The sequence below is a fragment of the Chelonoidis abingdonii genome, chromosome 22 (assembly GCF_003597395.2).
Source record: "Chelonoidis abingdonii isolate Lonesome George chromosome 22, CheloAbing_2.0, whole genome shotgun sequence".
NCBI lineage: Eukaryota > Metazoa > Chordata > Testudines > Testudinidae > Chelonoidis > Chelonoidis abingdonii.
The window spans coordinates 20,120,044-20,138,776 of NC_133790.1; the positions used below are offsets into that span (position 1 = coordinate 20,120,044).

Here is an 18,733-nt window from a genome sequence, read left to right on the forward strand (position 1 = left end):
ACTGGGCTCTCAACCAGGAAGTGAGAACTATGGGATAGCTGTGGAACAGCTACCCACAGTGCACCGCTCCTGAAATCGACGCTAGCCTTGGACCATGGACGCAAAAATTCGAATTAAGGATCCTAGTGTGGATGCACTAAATCGATTTTATAAAATCGGTTATATAAAACCGGTTTAAACAAATTCGAATTAATCAGGTAGTGTAGACGTGGCCTTAGCTACCAGCTAATTTGTAACCCTATTTACTGATAAACATCAAATACCAAAAAATAGTATAAGCAAACCTGAAGCTAGAGTTAGAACCAAACTGGGTCTTTTCTAATATAGAAGAAAACCCCATTGTATGACATTCTGCAGGCTGCTGGTATGTTATTGCCTCAAATGTTAGTTTCATAGTCTAGAAATATTGCCTCATTGTTCTCTAAAGCTTACTGTAACATTTAATGCTTAGATAAAATAACACAGGTGTGGACATTATGCCAGGAAGAATGAAACTGCTTTACAGATGTTGACTGAATTTTAAAAGGGATTGTTGGCAAGTGAGTCATGAATTGATTTGTGTTTGAACTCTGCATGTTCCTCAGAGCATTTAAAACACAAAATACAAACCGGGTCTTAGGTTACTAGGTTCTGCACAAAGAAAAATGTTGGAAACATAAAAGGTTCAATATAAAAGATGGTAGTGAGGGAATAATATCAAAACATACTATACAAACCTATAGTGGGAGATCTGGGTAATTTCAGCTGGAGTAAGACTAGGAAAGGTTAGATTGTTAAGAAATTATATAAAAACTACTGGCGGTCTTATTAAATTGAGAATTGTTAAGATGGGGTTCTGTCTCACCAGGCTGGTAAAAGAAACGTTGGTCAATATAAGTTTTGTTTCTGTACTGCTACAAAAGTCTTGGTGTTATCTAAGGAAGTGTTTTGTTGCTGAAAGAACCATCATTGGGGGCCCCATTTCACCAGCACAAAGGAGTCAGTATGCCTCAGATTCCTGCTGGAAACACCTGCCATTTCAGCTGCATCCCTTAAAACAAACCTTCTCCTTTTTGCTTGTAGGTGGGGAACTACCTACGTATGTTTCGTGGCTCCTTGTACAAGAGGTATCCCTCCCTCTGGAGGCGACTAGCCACAGTAGAAGAGAGGAAGAAAATAGTTGCATCTTCGCATGGTAAGAAAATTGATAAATATTACTGATGTTTTAACTCTGAAAGGGTAGTTTTAAAAATTGAAATAATTAAGTACATTCTTAAAAACACCCATAAGCTGTGATTTTCATTGAACCAGTTATACGTGTTGAATTGCAAAAGATTTATACATTTCTAAATTAATCCCATACAATTTCATTTGGCATAAGAGGCTGTGTGTGTGTGTGTGTGTGTGTGTGTGTGTGTGTGTGTGTGTATATATATATATAAAATATATACACACACAACCCTTTTGTGATGTTGCAGGGTTTTATTTTGCTTGAAAACGAGGTGTTTTGTCTGACCTTGGTTGTCTCTCAGGATAAGGGGGTGGAAAGAAAGAGATTCCAGAACTGGTATTGTTCAACAGCTATATCAATAGAAACAGAAGAGAGTAAGAATCTTGTTATCTTAATAGAAGTCTCCTTGGCAAGGGAAGCAAGTAATGAAACAGTTTCCTTTTAAAAGATAACCTTACAAGCTACAGGGCTGGAGACAACAAACCCGACGTATTACAGATTTATGTCTACTTCTCCTCTGAGTTTTCTGCTGACCTGTTGCTTTTTATTTTTTCGACAGAGTCTCAGCGGAGTCACAGCCCCAGAAGATGTAAGTCTTCGGCTTACATTGTTCTTACCTTCTGCTGAAGAAAGAATCTCTCTTGTGGCCCCTGCTGCTATCAAATATGTGTATTCAGATGTTCGATTCTTTTCTCTTCTGGCTCATTAGACTCATATATGTAAAGAATGGGATAATGCATTTCCCTCAGGGTTACTCTCTCCTTGGCTCTTGCCACTTTTAAGAGGGAATTTTTTTTCCTGTGATTGCACTGACTGGACATCCTAGTTCATGGGCTTTTCTCTTCCTTTTCATGAGACTTTGTGGGCACTCAACATACAGATGGTTCTTTGCAATTTACTAGGGTCTGCCCCTGCCACATGACCAATTTTTGTTCTTACAGTGTTTTACAGATACTAATTCTCCTATATGCCGCAATGGAATCGGGCCTTTATAAATGTTTTTGATGGGTCTGTTGAACGATTCAGTTCTGAGGTTAACCTTTGTTACCACTTTCTGACACACCATTCCAGACCTTTATGCATCCCAGGGTTCATTAGTTTCTGGGATATTCCTCCTATGCTGCAGTGGGTACTCAACTGTGTCACTCCAGAGGGCTCCAAGTGCACATCAGAGCTTACACCCGAGATGGCACTTACAGACCTCTGTGGCACAGGGAAAGAAAGTTGAGTGCTATTGTTTTTCTGCCTACTCAGCCCCTATTCATTCTGAGTAAGGGTCTTGCCTCTAGAAATGTCTCTGCATGGTTGGTGGGTTATGGTGCTGAGTCCCAGAAAAGCAGGTTAGTAGGATTTCTTGCATCTAGTGGGAATTCCAGGCCAGAAGTCATATTTTTAATAGACTGCACCTTAGATGTAACTCTGACACTTATTTTAATGAGGACCTGGGGATTTCTGTTTGTTTTCTTTCAGGAAAACTAAGGTTTCTTCTTTACTAAAATAACCTGGAGCTCTTCCTTTTGTCCTTCAGAAAAAGCTGCTTGACATTGTAAATAATGGATTGTAGTCTTCTGCTCTGGAAGCGCTGGGTTCATGTGTATTTGGTAAAAGCCTCAGTCTGTTTTCTGTGGACTCTTGTCCACATTACAGAGCCACAGCCCAGTTCTTGATGGTCTGCTCATGAGGCCCAGCACTGCCTAGCAGAGTTATAGGAGGTTATCCCTGAGGTACATTGGTAGGGATGTGTGAGGAGAACTATCACAGTTCCTGCCCGCAGCACAACTAGCCCCTTCTCTCTTTGTAACAGAGACTTTGCACAAGCAGTTATTTTGCTGTCATGCTGGACCGTCACTAACCAGCCCTTCAAACCTTTCACTTTGGGTCTTATTTTCTGTGTCTTTTCTCCATTTCACATCATAGGGGGGTTGCAGTGTCTTTCCTGAGGTATATTTGAATAAGACCTACTGTGACATTTTGGGGATCACCCAGATCAGTAAGGGATTCTGTCAGCACCTGCCCTGCAACCTTGGATGCCTTAATGCTCTGCTTCTGTGGCTCAGGGTACATCTATACTGCAGAGAAAAACCTGTGACACAGAGTCTCAGAGCCCAGATCATTTGACCAGACTGCAGAGCTAAAAACTGCAGTGTAGATGTTGCTGCTGGGGTTGGGGCTGGAGCCGAGGCCCCAAAACCCTCCCCCTTGCTGGGTTTCAGAGCCTGGGCTCCAGCCTGAACTCAAACTCCTACGCTGCTATTTTTAGCCCTGCAGCCTTGGCACTGGGAGCCAAAGTAAGTTGACCCGGGCTCTGAAACCATTGCTGCAGGTTTTTCTTTGCAGTGTAGACATCAACTCAGACCCCTAATCCTCAGTAGCCACACTATAGTCATCAAGGTCTTGCCCTGGCTTCCACCATCCTAGTTATTCCTTGCAGGGTGACTTCTCCAGCTTTCTGGGCCTGAGTCTTCCCAAATTCATCTACCCAAGTTTCTTCACTGCCAGACACTTGGACTCTTCTCCTCTGGTTTGTTACTCCTGACTCAGGGAAATGTGCTTCTCAGTTATTAGCTCATGTGGGGTGACATTCTCCACACACTTTGCACTAGAGACCTTTCTGAGATACAAATAAAAGGTTTGCATAATAGAAAAAATCCGAGATTCAGACATGAAATAGTAAGGAAAAGCAAACACAAGTTGCACAGAAAATAAATATAAAGGTGTAATTTCAGGTTTACACTTCTATATTAGCTGAATTCCCTTTTCTACTACAAATTACCTGTTGCCTCTGACCAGTTTCCCAGTGTGCCCTCTGGCCTAGAAAGGATCCAATGTTTCACCAACAGGACCCTGCTTTGATGCTGCCCTGCAGTTTTTGGATGCTTTTTACTTCAGACCCTCTCTTTTTAATGGTTTGCAAGGTTTTTTCCCTCTCAGGGTTTGTCTACACTTACAATGCTGCTTCAGTGAGGACACTATGCCAACAGGAGGGATTCTAGCTACCACCTCAGAGGTGGCAGCTAGGTTAATAGGACAATTCTCTCATTCATCTAGCACTGTCTACACCAGAGGTTAGGTTGGTTTAACTGTATTGCTCATGTATGTGGATTTTTTTGCACCTCTGAATAACTTAGTTATACCGACCTAATTTTCTAGTGTAGACCAGGCCTCAGACTTGTGATTGGTGTTTGTCCAGATCAAGGGAATCTCCCTCCTTTCTTAGTTTTCCAAGACTGGGGTTTTCTATTCAGTTTTAGGGTCTTTCCTTTAATAGTCCACCATTGTCACTTCCTGGGTCGTACAAGGGTAGGTGCTTGGAGCTAGTCTCGTCTGGTTAAGGAGGCAGCTCCTCCCTGCCTGATTAACCACCACCTTGTTGTGAGGTGGAGCTGAATGTTGTAGCACAAATTATGAGCACACTTTTATGTCTACAAATACATAGATTCATAGCCATAGTCTATATACATATCTCAAATTACCATCAACGTTTACAGGCTTTCATAAAAGACCTTACTCGTCATATTTTCATATGCAATAACATTATATACAACTATGTGATTCAGTTGTGTATTCTTTGAGGTTCAAGCCCCCTGTTCTCCCTTTAGGGGGACTGGACCTGACTGTCACATTACCAAAGAAAATCAAACTTGCCTCACCTGGCTGAACTGGGCCCAGAACTAAAATGTGTCTTCTTTGGGGCAAGGACCATCTTTATGTTTGTACAGCACCTAGCACAATAGGGCTGGGGCCTGTTGGTGCGTCTTGTGGGCAGGAGTGGACCAGCAGAATTTTGCAACTCCTTGTGCACTGAGTGCTCCAATGACAGGTCAAACTCCTCTAAAGTGAAGTGCTTTAAAGGGACAAGATGAAGGCATCCAAGCTACTCAGTTTTTAGAGGCTCTCAGTCGAAGTTAACATTGCCTATCCCCAGCAGCAGAATCCTTAATTAGTACCATGATTGACAAGATTTCAAAGGCTAACCAGTTATGTGCTTTCTGGTCACAGATCACGGTTATACGACACTAGCCACTAGTGTGACTCTCTTGAAAGCCTCTGAAGTGGAAGAGATCTTGGATGGAAATGATGAGAAATACAAGGCAGTGTCTATCAGCACAGAGCCTCCCACCTACCTCAGGTAATAAACATTGCTGAGGGCTACGATCCGAGCTGAAGTGATTGGAAGAGCTCTTCTACCTTGTCAAACTGTGTAAAACTAGGGTATTATGTAGTGAGGTATCTGTTGCTCTCTGGGTTCCCTAATATTGATCACTGTTTCATTAAATGAAGATCTCTGATATGGAAGGACTTGATTTCTGGCATACATGTACCTTGAAACTTGGTGACGTTGCTTACCTGAGGACTGTTTCATTCCAGCTTCTAGTATATGTTCTGGGGAAAAATATACCCACATTGAGCACAATCTGGGCAAAAGAGAGAGACAGTTATATACTCCAGCAGTCACTTAAATGAACACCAATCCAAATACTAATCTGGTATTTAAAAATAGTGCATGTGGCTGTAGAATTTCTCTGCTAGGATTAAAAATAGAGTTTAGACAATGATAGTCTCTTAATTAAGGGAGGGAGTGCTTCCTAATGGTTAGAGCTTGGTGTGCCAAGAATTGAGACTCTGGGTTCTACTCCTGGCTCTGCCTGACCATGGGCAAGTCACTTAACCTTTCTGTGCCTTAATTTCCCTGTCTGCAAATTGACTTGCCTTAGAGGGGTAGCATAAGGATATAATTTAAAGTTTGTAAAACATTTTGAGATGGTGGATCTCACCTCCTCTGAGGTGAGTACTGTGGAACGGCCAAGTATTGTCAGATGGTTAACATTTATTTTCCAGAAGGCCAGCCCCACACTCTCCCAGCTGGCATTGGGATGTCTCCACTTAGCCAATTGTAGACTTATGAATGGAACAAATGCACCATGCAGCTTTCAGGTTCATAAAATATTAGGGTTGGAAGGGACCTCAAGAGATCATCTAGTCCAACCCCCTGCTTAAAGCAGAACCAATCCCCAAATGGCCCCCTCCAGGACTGAACTCTCAACCCTGGGTTTAGCAGGCCAATGCTCAAACCACTGAGCTATCCTTCCCCCTTACAATTGGGATAGCCTGCGATCAGGCTTAGAGCTGTATATATGACCATACCATAAATAATGACAATAGAAATATTCAGTGCTTGAACTTCAAGTTTAACACGAAGTCTCCTCCTTCAGAGAGCAGAAGGCAAAAAGGAATAACCAGTGGGTGCCAACCCTACCCAACAGCTCTCATCACCTCGATGCTGTGCCATGCTCAACAACCATCAACAGAAACCGCATGGGCAGGGATAAGAAGAGAACCTTCCCTCTCTGGTGAGTTAGTCACCTGCTCTTGGAAACTGCTGAGTTTTTCTGCATGCTGACAGTTGTCTAGAGGATGGCTCTGAGGCAGCAGGCATGTTGTATTGACTTGTACAGGGTTTGTAGATGCTGTTAAAATTGCACATTATACTTAGTGATAAAGATCCAGCTATCCCCAAACTAAGACACTCTTGGTTAGACTGGGCTACTTGCAGCTAAGTACTTATGCCCCCTGAATGAAATTCACCCCTGCATAGTATATGAGGCCCCGTTCATTAGACCTTTGCACCATTTAATGCCTCTGAAACTTGAGTGTCACATAGGCCTTGCACTGGCCTCTGCACAGGGTGAATTTCATCCCATATGATTAAAATTCAGTGGCAGCAGAAAATGTGCGTTCCCTGGTTTTTCAGATTTTATGCATTTCTAGGAGTGACCTCCCTTGCTGGTCTGTGTTTCTACCGCTGCTGCCTGTCTCAGAACTGTCAGGTCTGCAGCCATCCATAGAGACAGAATGGTGTTCTCAGATGCGTGTGGAGCCCAGAGAGCTAGCTTACCATTCTGTTTAGTAGTAAGTGAAAGAAACTATAGACCTGTATCCTGTAAGGCATTAGCTTAAATAAGCATAAGACTTCAAGGCCTATGAACTTTAGCATAAATAAGTGGCCCCACAGTCCCCCTGAGTTTTGGGGAACTGGGAATATTGTGCTGGGGAGAGAGAGATTCCATGCAAAATGATAGCAGGGAACTGCAGGGATATTTGAACTAGTTCTAGGCTTGTTTAGTTTAGGATAGAAACACTGGCAGATGCTTAACCACGAACTTGCTTTGGCAACAGATTGGTGTACGTGCTAAGTTAGGATCATTAATATACTGCTCTCTAGGGTAAGGACGTCCCAACATTCTTAGGGTTAGGAAGTCAGATATGGCCAAGGGAGGCTGGGTGTTTGTATGAATATTCATGACAGCCCTTAGGCCCTAGAATAGACTAGACCACCATGTATGTCAGGAGAGATTTGGACCATCAGACTTGTTTGACATGCCAGGGACAGAGTAGGACCCTTGTAGGCAACCGCCTGTCTCTTACCACCAGATTCTCAAGAAGAGGTGTGAGTCTATGTGTCATATGATACATGATACTGTAACTCTCTACTGTTGCTCTCTTTTTATGTGTCTTCACTTATTGTGCTAATAAAAGTTTATAAAGTTTTGCTTTGCCCTTGGCGTGAGTGCCCAGGGTTCACAACCAGACATTTAAGTGGATAACCTTGATTCTCGTGTGCCTGGTTCTGGAACTAGAATACTACAGTTCCCAGCTCTTTATAATTGATTTCCAGTTAATTACTAATTAATCAATAACCACTAAAGAATCAGGTAACCTGCATTTTTTTAAACTTCTTTAATCTAGTGCTCATGGAATGTGCTGGATTGGCAGCCCAGGATACAGATCTCCTGATTTTTGATAGGACACTGCACAGGTGGCCACGCAAGCTTTCCCATGCTGCCCCCGTCTCAGGAAGGGCCATCCTCAGGAGTGAGGAGAGCAGCTCACTCTCATTTCCTATCCACTCCTTGGCAGCTCTGCTAAGACTGTCAACAAGGATGCCAATTGTTGTGGTGGTTGTGAGGTGCACACCTGTCCTCTGGGCACTGGACTGAGACTACTGCTCAATTCATGTAGGCCACTAACCAGCCACACAGTAGTAATGGCTAAAGATGTGTTCTGAAGTTGAACACCCTGGCCTAGAAGAGAGGAGCTGTGTATCCCACTGAATGATCATTAAAATCATTTCACACAGTCATTCTCCAGCTGCTAGATCAGGTCAAATTGTGTCCCCCTACATCATATTAGATATGTAGTTTACTGCTTTTGTGCAAATATTTCAACAACTGTAATTTCTCTGCAACATTGTCCAGCTGCTATGACTCATGATGATTTTATATCTTCCATAGAAGACTTGACCTGAAGAGTTCAGAGGCAGCCAGTCATGCAAACTCGAGGAACTTCCTCACTGTATTCTCTAGCATATTATTTTATCTCAGACGTGTTAAAGGTGAAAATGAAACCCAGGGTCCATTGTTGCCCTGGATCTGTAAGCTTATGTTTTAGAGCCCACCCAAAGGCTGTGATTGTCGGAGGGAGGTACTCCTGGTAAATCCTGTCTCTCTTCTCATGGATGCCAGTGTACCTTCTTCTAGTGTCTAATGCTGCGTGTTGTCCTGGTTTGTTTTCAGCTTTGATGACCATGACCCAGCAGTAATCCATGAGAATGCATCCCAGCCAGAGGTTCTGGTTCCAATCCGATTGGACATGGAAATCGATGGGCAGAAACTCAGAGATGCTTTTACGTGGAACATGAATGGTATGTAGGCAGCCAAGTCTTGTCTAAGGAGCTTGGAGGGATTCGGTTGCATCCATATAATAGCATTTTTTATTTTATTTTTTAGAGAGAGAGAGACATCTCCTGCCACACATTGGCAAAGCTGTCAAAGCCTCCCATTTCATTGGGATTCCATTTAATTGTCATGTCTCATCCTGTATCATGTGTCCTTCCTGCTGGCTGCAGTGAGCACTAGGCGTGTGTGTGTAATTTGAGGCCATCTTTTTTAATTGGCCTGTTCTCCTGACCTGATTCAGTGATGCCACAGTCCAGTGTCTCTGGTCTCATGCGGCATTCAGATGAGATACAAATACAAAAGCATAGAAAGCCTGTATCTCCATAGTCTCATTCACCTATGTATTGTATTAAGATTGCAGCTACATTGTTTCCATAGGAACAAATAGTAAACGTCGTCCCTTCCTTAAGCCAAAGTTTGTAGATTGTTTGTCCTTATAAACCAGAGTCTAAAACCATCCTTTGACTCTTACTAGAAAGAGGTTAGACTTAAGATTTCCCTCTGCGTGGCAGGTTACAGCAGAGGCCTAATGCCTTGTAATCAGTGAGTGAGAGGAAGATTCTAATTGCTGTAAGCCCTGACTGAATTAACTGGGAATATTGGCTTGTTCTAATTGGTTGTCCTTTCTTCACCTCCATCAGAAAAGCTAATGACCCCAGAAATGTTCTCAGAGATACTCTGTGATGACCTGGATTTGAATCCTCTGACCTTTGTTCCTGCCATTGCCTCTGCAATTCGACAACAGATTGAGTCTTATCCAACTGACAGTATCCTAGAGGACCAGTCAGATCAACGAGTTATTATTAAGGTAATAAAGGAGGAAAGCATGACCCGAGTTAAATTATTTTGTAGAAGACTGTTTGGGGAAGGAAAAGCACATGGGCTCCTCAAGCTAGGAGTTCCTGGCTCCTGGACCTGTGTCTAGATCACATCTCTCTCCTCTGTGTTGAGGCCCTGATGGCAGAGTACTGAACACTGCTGTCTGTGCCAGGAATTGAGATGATTATATAATAGATGAGTTCCAGAGAAGGAAGGAACAGAGTCACACTTTGGGGAGAGGAGCTGGAAGTCCTCACACATCATTTGGGTTTCCTAGCACTAATGGTAGTAAAGAATCCAAGTACAGTAGTTCTAGAAATGCATGGAATTGGCTCAGCCATTTATCTTCTTTGCCCCTGAACTTTACCTTCTGCATTAAATAAGCGTGACCGTGACAAGGTAATGCAAGAGATTGGTATGTGTAGGAGCATTTAAAATGCAAACAAATCTGACTTGTGTTTATGGCATTGTGTCCAGCTAAATATCCACGTGGGGAACATTTCCCTGGTAGACCAGTTTGAATGGGACATGTCGGAGAAGGAGAACTCCCCGGAGAAGTTTGCACTGAAGCTGTGTTCAGAGCTTGGGCTGGGTGGGGAATTTGTCACCACCATTGCTTACAGCATTCGGGGACAACTGAGCTGGCATCAGAAGACTTATGCCTTCAGGTACAGAACACTGTATTCTTTTTACCATCTGTTAAATAGTTGCCTCTTTGTGGAAGAGATTCTCTGGGAGATAATCCTGCTGATGTACCACACTCTGGTTCCTACTCTGCTCTTCTTATGGTTTTGGCTTCTTGAGCTCTTGTGGTCCTTCTGTCACCTGAAGCCCTTCTCACTTTGACATTAGTTAGTTGCTGTGGAGTGGTTTATCAGATGAGGAAGGAGCAGATGAACTCCTAAGCAGTAACGAGATTCTGTTCATGTAAGTGTCTTAATAACATACATCAAAAGAATTCTCAAAGCCAATATTATGTAGAGACCATTTCCTGTGTGGTATTGGCAGCTCCTTTATGGTCACCTATTGAGGATCCTGCAGAGACTATTCCCTCTTTCCCACTTTCTTGTGTGGTTCACAGGCTGTGTTGCACGGGGTGACTCAGAAGGCAAGGTGAGAATGTGCTGAGGCTGTTTGGGAGAGGTGCTGTTTCACTGATGCGAGCTGATTTCAGAATTGGTGCATGCCGTGGGGAAATGGAGCATAGCCTCGCTTGGATGTAATGTGCAGGCTGACTCTGGAGAGCATGAAGTTTAGCCTTAGGGGGGCTGGGAATGGAACCAGTGCAAACACCACAAACTCTAGAGAAACCTGGCTCTGCACGCTGCCCCGCAGGCCTGTGTCTCATTGGTGGCTCTTCGTGGTTGGGTAACTTGAGGAATCTGCTTCACCCATTCAAAAATATTAAGTATGTTTTGGTTTAAAATAGAGCCAACAGACTAGAAATGGCTGCTTTCCTAAGTGACCGTTGTGTTGAGACACTGGGGGTGTTATGTACAGTTTGTAACTTGCCCAGGCGATGCTATTCTGTGATGCTGAAATATCAGCTGTTACCACATCACAGCCTTTTGTTATAGCTAATGGGTAACAGCTATTGTTTCATCGTCTTCGTGCAGAAAATATGTGCCCTTTAATCATGTTCTCCTTTCATAACATACACACTGATACCTTCTTCTAGAGGCCGCTAAGCCATTTGTGTTCCCTGTGACTCATGAACCAGGGTGTCTTAGGTATTTTCAAAGCTTAATGTTGATTAAAACAGCAACTGTAGTGCTCTGCACTGGCCAGAATAAAAGCTGGTGTGATTTACTTATCACCGGAAGACAGGTTATGAATCCTGACAATAATAAGTTCCAGTCGTATTATGTAGTGGTCTGTGGTGAATTAGTATATGGATGGTTTTTATCCTTCATGTATTTCATTATAATATATTACAAGTGTGCAAGTTGGGAATATGCATTAATGAGTTAGTCTCTGAGTTGGCCTGGCAGACTAAACTCTGCACATTGTGATACTATATGAAGGATCAGAGTTCAACACCTGAGATGATTTGCAGGGCCAGCAGTGGCTGGGGGAAAGGAAGTTGCCTTGCTTTGGCTTTTAGTAATTCCCTGTGGCCATTTCAGGCCATCACAGTGATACACTCCAGCGGTTGGAAGAAAACCGCACCCAACCCTTTATTGGAGGGACGGGCAATGCCTAGAGGTCAATTCCAGGGCGTGAGGGAGCATAGAAGCAGAAAACAGGAGATAGATCCTCAAGGTTCTGAGACCTCCTGGAGTTACTGTAGAAGTTGGAGGCTAGTCCATAGAATTACTCTGCTTAATGGAGCAAATAAAGAGAATTCAGTGCTGGCACTTAGATTGCGAGCCTGACATGTTTATTGTATAAGAGGCAATCCTGAGAGTGCCTAGGGTTATTATAGTTCACACTGTGGTTTAATAAGTTGCTGTAGAAACCAAGGAGTTAGCAGTCAGCTTTCAGTATTAGCACTCTTGATACCATGACCATATGTCTGTGTTACTGTAACCTTCTGTCCTTGCTCCTACTGTTCTCCATGGTCTTTGTATATTCCTGACTGTCCACAATCAGCATTGCGGCAGCCTCCTTTGCAAATGCAGCCAGTCACCGGAGTGCTGTGGGCCAGCTGCTTTTTACTCCTCGTCTGCCTCTTGGCACTTCTCAGTTCGCTTTCCTTCAGGAATATACCCCAGTGGTGTCCCTGGAAACAGTGTAATTCCAAGATTATTGCCAAAGCAATGTTTGTTAGAGACTGGAGAGAGACTCAGTATGAACCAAAGGTAAACCTAAAATCCTCTCTGCTTCAGTGTGGAGAACAGCCTCTCTGGAGAGGAGTTTGTAGTTAGGATTTAAGCAGGAGAACAATCTAATTGTTAGAGCTGATGTGCTTGTCCTCTGTCCTGCTGCCAGCGCCCCCTCTCTGTTAGCATCTCAGGATGTGACCTATACCTTCCTTTGCCAGGGAAAGCTGATTGGTATCTCCTGGTGTTGTTGGGGACCAAACCATTTTTGGCACCATTGCCAAAAGTGCTTTTAGTCTTGTCCACACTAGAAAAGCTGAAGTATGGACCGAAGTCTAGTGTCTTTTCCCACTGTCTTCTAACCCCTTTTCAGTAGAGTTGTATGACATAATGGGAAAAATGTCCTAGGCATGTCTACTCTGCAGCCTCCACCATCGCAGAATCACAGGTGTGTTCCTGACTGTAGGTGCAGTCCCTGAGGTTGGGTGGAAGTACGTCTCCAGCTCTGTGCAGTGGTGCTGGGAAGACTTTTTTATCCTGGCCACGCTGGGGAGTAAACAGTTTGAAAGCAAGCAGGGTAGGGGGACTGTTGGTTGGCTTAGCAATGTGTGCTGGTGAGCACAGCTGGGAGTTCAAGCTTTCTTCTCTGTATCTCCCTCTCCTGGTTTATACCTGTGACAGTCCTTGAAGTGAAGAGCAGAGCCCTCTCGTCACTGTGTTGGGCAGAAGTCCTCTTTTGGATTAGCCCAGACACTATTCCTTCATTCCTTGTGAGTAAGTGTAAATTGCTTTCTGCCCACCCCATTACAGTGTATCCTATATCCAGTGGAGACTGGCATTCCTAGATGGTCACTCTTCCTAATTCTTGCCCCTTAGTGCTTCAGAGGGGCCCTGTGAACCTGCATAGGCACCAAAAGGCTTTTCTAATATCCTCTGCTTCCCCATTTATCCCAGATGACCTGGTTAGGATAGAGACTATTTGCAGGTAGCTAGTTATTTTTCCTTTGGGAGGTTGCTTGCATGATATGAAAATGTACCTCCCTTTTAGTCAGACAGTGCTGATTATAATACCAGCCTGTGGTCCCAACAGGTGACTTCACACCCTGGCTTGTTGAAAGCCAGTTTACCAAGGATTTCTGCATGGCCCTGTTTATTAACCAGAGTTTGCACATAGAGAGTGTTTGCAATAGGTAGACTTCAAACCTCTTTTCAAAGATAAAGGAACCTTATTGCAAACAATGAAATCAAAGTGCTGGCTGCTGCTGGGAGGGGAATGGGGGTAAGGAGGCCTCACAGAACAAAGTAACCATCAATACTTAGACATCATCTTGTTTTAAAAAAAAAACACTAATTAAAACCTTGTTTTGTTTCTCTTAGTGCAAATGTCCTCTTCCTTCTGCTTCTCCTCCAGCAGAGGAGTGGCTTTGAAACCTTCTTGTGATTAATGATATTTGGGTTCTGTGGTTGGTTAGTTCCTGAATTCCCAAACCACACTGGTGGTGGTTGCTAAAGAGAGACATTCCAGTGTTGTAGGAGAAGGGTCTGCTGTAGCAGTATCAAAAGAACAGCCCTAATATCTCCAAGGACTGACACAGTCTGAGGAGTCACGCAGATCTTAATCATCTGAGGGAGAGGTGAAACCATGCAGTCCTGTAGGATTCTGCTTTTGCTGGTCAGCACTGTTAGTGCAAAACAAGGACAGAGCCAGGAAGCATGATGTAGCAGTGGGGGGTTGTGAGCCACTATACAGGACTGTTTATATAGTAACGTATATCAAATAGATATAAGGAGCAGTAAGAGGAGGCTGAAATGGGACCCACCAAGTTCTCCTGTCCTCAGGACTTACTCAGTATTTAGTAATTATATACACAGCCCCTTACAAACAAGCTCCCTGACCTAAAGAGCTTCCATCTGAATAGCTAATGGAGGGAGCTGATTCTACCAGACACCAAACACTCCTTGCCTTAGGAGTCATCCTTGTGTCGAGTAGAAAATGTCACCCTGCTCAGCTGGCTGTATTGACCCTGCCACATGTGAATGTTACCTCAGCCTGTCACCAGAGGGTTGGACCAGGGCATAGGGAAGGTCAAAACTTTGTTTTTTGTTACTTCGCCTCATTCCACTAAAAATTATGCAGCTGATGGTGCATTACACAATGCCTGCTACGCTGAGAGTATCCCTTCCGTCACTTTGCCAGCCTGGCAGCAGCATTGTGCCAATGAGAAGCTGGGGTGTTGTCACGAGTGCAGATTCCCTTCTTCTCTGTCTGACACCTGCCAGTCCATGGAAATGTGGGATCCAGTTTAAGATTGTGCTGAAATCATGCTCTTAGGCCCAGTCCTGCAGCCCCATTGAAGTCTGTTGATTTGTGCAGGTGTGAGGCAGAATCTGGCCCTAAAGGTTTGCTATTCTAGATCACCAGCTTTGCTGCAGACAACCCCTTTCCAGGGTTATCAGCAGTTGAAGTATGTCCTGTGCATCAGAGAGCTGCAATTAGCTGCATGTAAGTGACAGGATGCTAGCCTGTGTAGTGGTGTCTCTGGGGGAGGGGTCAGACATGGCTGTGCACCTGGGATAGCCCTACACACATACTTTCTCAAAATTTGAACCCAATATTTACACTGAGACTTGCCTGTGTTTTACACTGCATTTCCAGCTCCTCAATATTTACGAACCCACTCTCATAACCACAAGGTGCTGTGCTAGTTAATTCTTAAAGGGTTAGTGAAGTGAAGACCACTTTGTGAGCATGTGATGGTGCAGCTGCTCGTAGCAGACCAGTTTGTAACTTGGACTAGCAGACTAAGCTGTTTGGGTCAGGGACCATCACTTATTCTGTTATTTGTAGAATACCTAGCGCAATGGAACCCAATCCATGACTAGGGTCTCTAGATTCAATTGCAATGTGTTGCTCTTCAGTGGAAGATTGGGAGAGTTTGTTGTTATCACCAGGCCTTATGAACATAAGAAGTTGCCAAAGGCTGCGAAGGAAGAGCAGTTGTACTAGGCAACTCAGAATTACAGTACCACGTGCAGTTTGCACAGACTGAGGCCTTGTCTACACTACGGGGGTAAGTCGACTTAAGTTATACTACTCCACATAGCTGAAATCGATGTAGCTTAGGTCGACTTACTGCGGTGTCTACACCACACTGTGTCAACTGGAGATTCTGTCTGGTCGACTTCCCTTACTCTTCTCATTCTGGTGGACTATCGGAGTCGACCAGAGAGCGCTCTGTGGTTAGTTCAGCGGGTCTTCACTAGACACACTAAATCAACCCCCGCAGCATCGATCACACCAGCCTTGATCCCCAGTAATTGTAGACATGGCCTCAGAAATGCTGGGAGGAACCTCTCCCAGTTCATGAATGTCCTCTTGGATATAACAAAGCTTTCAGCATTCATAAACTGGTATGGTCTTTTCATTCAGCCTGAATGTCGTCTGTCCATTAGCCAGTTACATAGGGAGCCTTCAGAGAGGGGAAATCTACTGAAACTGTGGTTGGTATTCAAAATCTGCATGGCTCTTTAAACTGCAGTCTTCATGTTTTTGTTAATATTGGTCATATACCTCCTGCTGGCCAAAACTTTCTAAAATAAGGAGGACGTGTTCAGCGTTTGCTTTGACGAATCCCCTTTCACTGGTGCGTACAAGAGATGATGGCTTTGGAGTAGTTAGATTCAAGGCAATTCCAGGCTCCAGGAAATGTAGCTTGTCTGTCTACTGGACAGGAACCAGACTGTACCAAGCAGATGTAAGAATGAGTGCCCAGCCAGAGCAGCCATTGAGTATCCCTCCCCTCTCAGCTCTGGGGCAGTGCCAAAGGGGAGTGAAAAGTCTGTGTGTCTTGGCTGTTGCAATTCAGATTTGGCTGAATTTTGTTTTTTGTCTTGACTTGGTGCTTTAGTGAGAACCCTCTGCCAACCGTAGAGATTGCCATTCGCAACACAGGTGATGCTGACCAGTGGTGCCCTCTGCTCGAAACCCTAACGGACGCGGAGATGGAGAAGAAGATCAGAGACCAAGACAGAAACACAAGGTGCTGCCCATTCCTACAGTTTTCATTCTGGCCCTTCTCTAGGATAGAATTTAAAAGCTTTGATGTTTTATTTTTCTCTGCTGAGAGCCAACTGGCAGGATTTCAGATCAATACACCAGAAAGAGGATTTCTCTCTCCTTTGCTTCAGGATATTAAACTGTTATCACATCACTCTGCAAGTGTCTTCACATTTTCATTTCAACCATCTCCTGCTCAAAGCCAGCTCCCCTCTAGTGCAGTAATATCTGGGGTCTCTAGGAGTCTTAAGACTAAATGCCACATGCTGACATCCTGACAAAGTTTCCCTTTTATGTGTGGAGATCCACTGTTTGAAGTAGGAGTGATGTTCCAAACCCCAGCCTGGTTAACTGCACTTCTGCCTATTTGCTGGCACAGATAGGAACACCATTGTGATTACAAGAGCAGCTTTTGCTCCCTGTAGGGAGAGACCTACAAAGCAAATAAATAGCTTAGACTGTTCAGATCTGCTTGGGTTTGAAGAGAAATCGGCCTGGTTTATCTCCCCAAGATACTGTAGGTAATAAAATTGAGAGATTCAAGGAACGCTCATGGGTTGCTCAAAACTGGAGACCCTCCCATTGGTATCTGATAAACCATCTCCCAGTTATTTAATATTCAATTTGGTAAGACAAACATTCTGATACTCAGTAGCTGTAAGCTCTTGCAGTAAAGCTAAACTGCCAATGGCCAATTGATGTTGAAACACAATTCAGGCTAAAAATATATGGAAACAAGGTAAGCAGATTTCTCAGCAGCAGCAGAAATGCCATACACACTTCAGGAACTGTGCAGATAACAGTGTGCTTCAAGTAATTAGTATCACCAGGCGAGGGTGTTAACTAGTAAGTTTGTCGAGCAGCCCCTAAGACTGTGCAGTAACTTGCTCTTTGGCATCTGTGAGGGCTGTGGTGCAATTCCAGGCAGCTCTACTAAAGCATCATTTCCCCATCACTTACTGTGCCTTTTTCTCCCTCACTTCCTACAGGCGCATGAGACGTTTGGCCAACACTGCTCCAGCCTGGTAACCCTCCCTGACGTGACAGTGGTGCTCATCCTCCGGACTGTCTCCACTCCTCTCCCCCAAAAGGACCTAGGATTGGCAGGGGTTTGTCTTGAATCTTTTTGGCCCAGAATGAGGACACACATTCCACTTGCCAAGCAGTTCAGAGTACTGCTGACTCCCGCCTCTGCCACCACCTTAATGCCATGTGCCGAGAATGTTGCATTTGCACGTTATCCATCAGAGATCTGTGGCAGCTGTCAGAGCCCCTCATGTACCTGTGTGTGGACTGAGTAAAGGTTTGTGGGGGGTTTGGTATAGGTGCAAGGTGCACTGTTATGACAACTTTTGAAATAAAAGGAATGCATAATGGTTGGTTTGAATCAGTAACTTACATGCATGAGAGTCCAGCTCCCATTGCTTGGGCTCCTGACAATTGATCCTTCTGACGGCGTAATGCTGGAGTCATTGGAGCTGCAGGGGCTGTTTCCAGGTCAGCTGGATGTTCACATGAGGTAGGGAGTCCTGTCCTCTGGTTGCTCATTTGGAATAGATCTAATAGGCTTCGAAGAGAATCCTGCCCAGGCCTTCCCTTTTGCCAGGGGACTGGGCTTTGGGACTCAGTGGGGTGGGAATAGTGAAGATCATGAGGACTACCCCAAATGAATGTTAGTGTCTGGATCACAAAGGAGCTATTTGTTTAATATCAGAGGGGGAGCCATGTTGGTCTGGATCTTTACAAAGCAGCAGAGAGTCCTGTGGCACCTAATAGACTAACAGACGTATTGGAGCATGAGCTTTCGTGGGTGAGTCCCCACTTCGTCACAAAAGCTTATGCTCCAATACATCTGTTAGTAACAGAGTCCTGTGGCACCTTATAGATTATTTGTTTATTGCTCTCAGTGCGATCAGAACTAGCCCTGTCTGTCTGTAATTATGTCTCAGTGAATAAGCTTGGCTGGTTAGTTCAGTGAGCATGGTGTAGTCCATGGCTTCCGTTAGGCTTTGACGTTCATCTCTGTCTAGTGCCAGTGTGTGTTGGGGAGAAGACCTCAGAACTCCCAGAACTGGTGGTAAGACTATAGCCTCTACATTTCAGTGGTCTGACTTGTAGTTGCTGAAATTGCATCTTTCCTTCAGTAAAA

General features: G+C 44.2%; 1 protein-coding gene across 2 annotated transcripts in view; it reads left to right on the plus strand.

Moving 5' to 3' along the window:
- Positions 1 to 17,963, plus strand: part of SMARCB1 (SWI/SNF related BAF chromatin remodeling complex subunit B1) — a 24,207-nt gene extending 6,244 nt beyond the window's left edge. For both annotated transcript variants that reach the window (XM_032779515.2, XM_032779516.2), the window contains exons 2-10: positions 1,063 to 1,174; positions 1,770 to 1,799; positions 5,210 to 5,339; positions 6,424 to 6,561; positions 8,785 to 8,912; positions 9,588 to 9,754; positions 10,243 to 10,433; positions 16,436 to 16,567; positions 17,574 to 17,963. In XM_032779515.2, the coding sequence (XP_032635406.1) occupies positions 1,063 to 1,174; positions 1,770 to 1,799; positions 5,210 to 5,339; positions 6,424 to 6,561; positions 8,785 to 8,912; positions 9,588 to 9,754; positions 10,243 to 10,433; positions 16,436 to 16,567; positions 17,574 to 17,613 (1,068 nt within the window). In that variant the 3' untranslated portion in view covers positions 17,614 to 17,963. The remainder of the gene's footprint in view (positions 1 to 1,062; positions 1,175 to 1,769; positions 1,800 to 5,209; positions 5,340 to 6,423; positions 6,562 to 8,784; positions 8,913 to 9,587; positions 9,755 to 10,242; positions 10,434 to 16,435; positions 16,568 to 17,573) is intronic.
- The last annotated feature ends 770 nt before the right edge of the window (positions 17,964 to 18,733 follow it).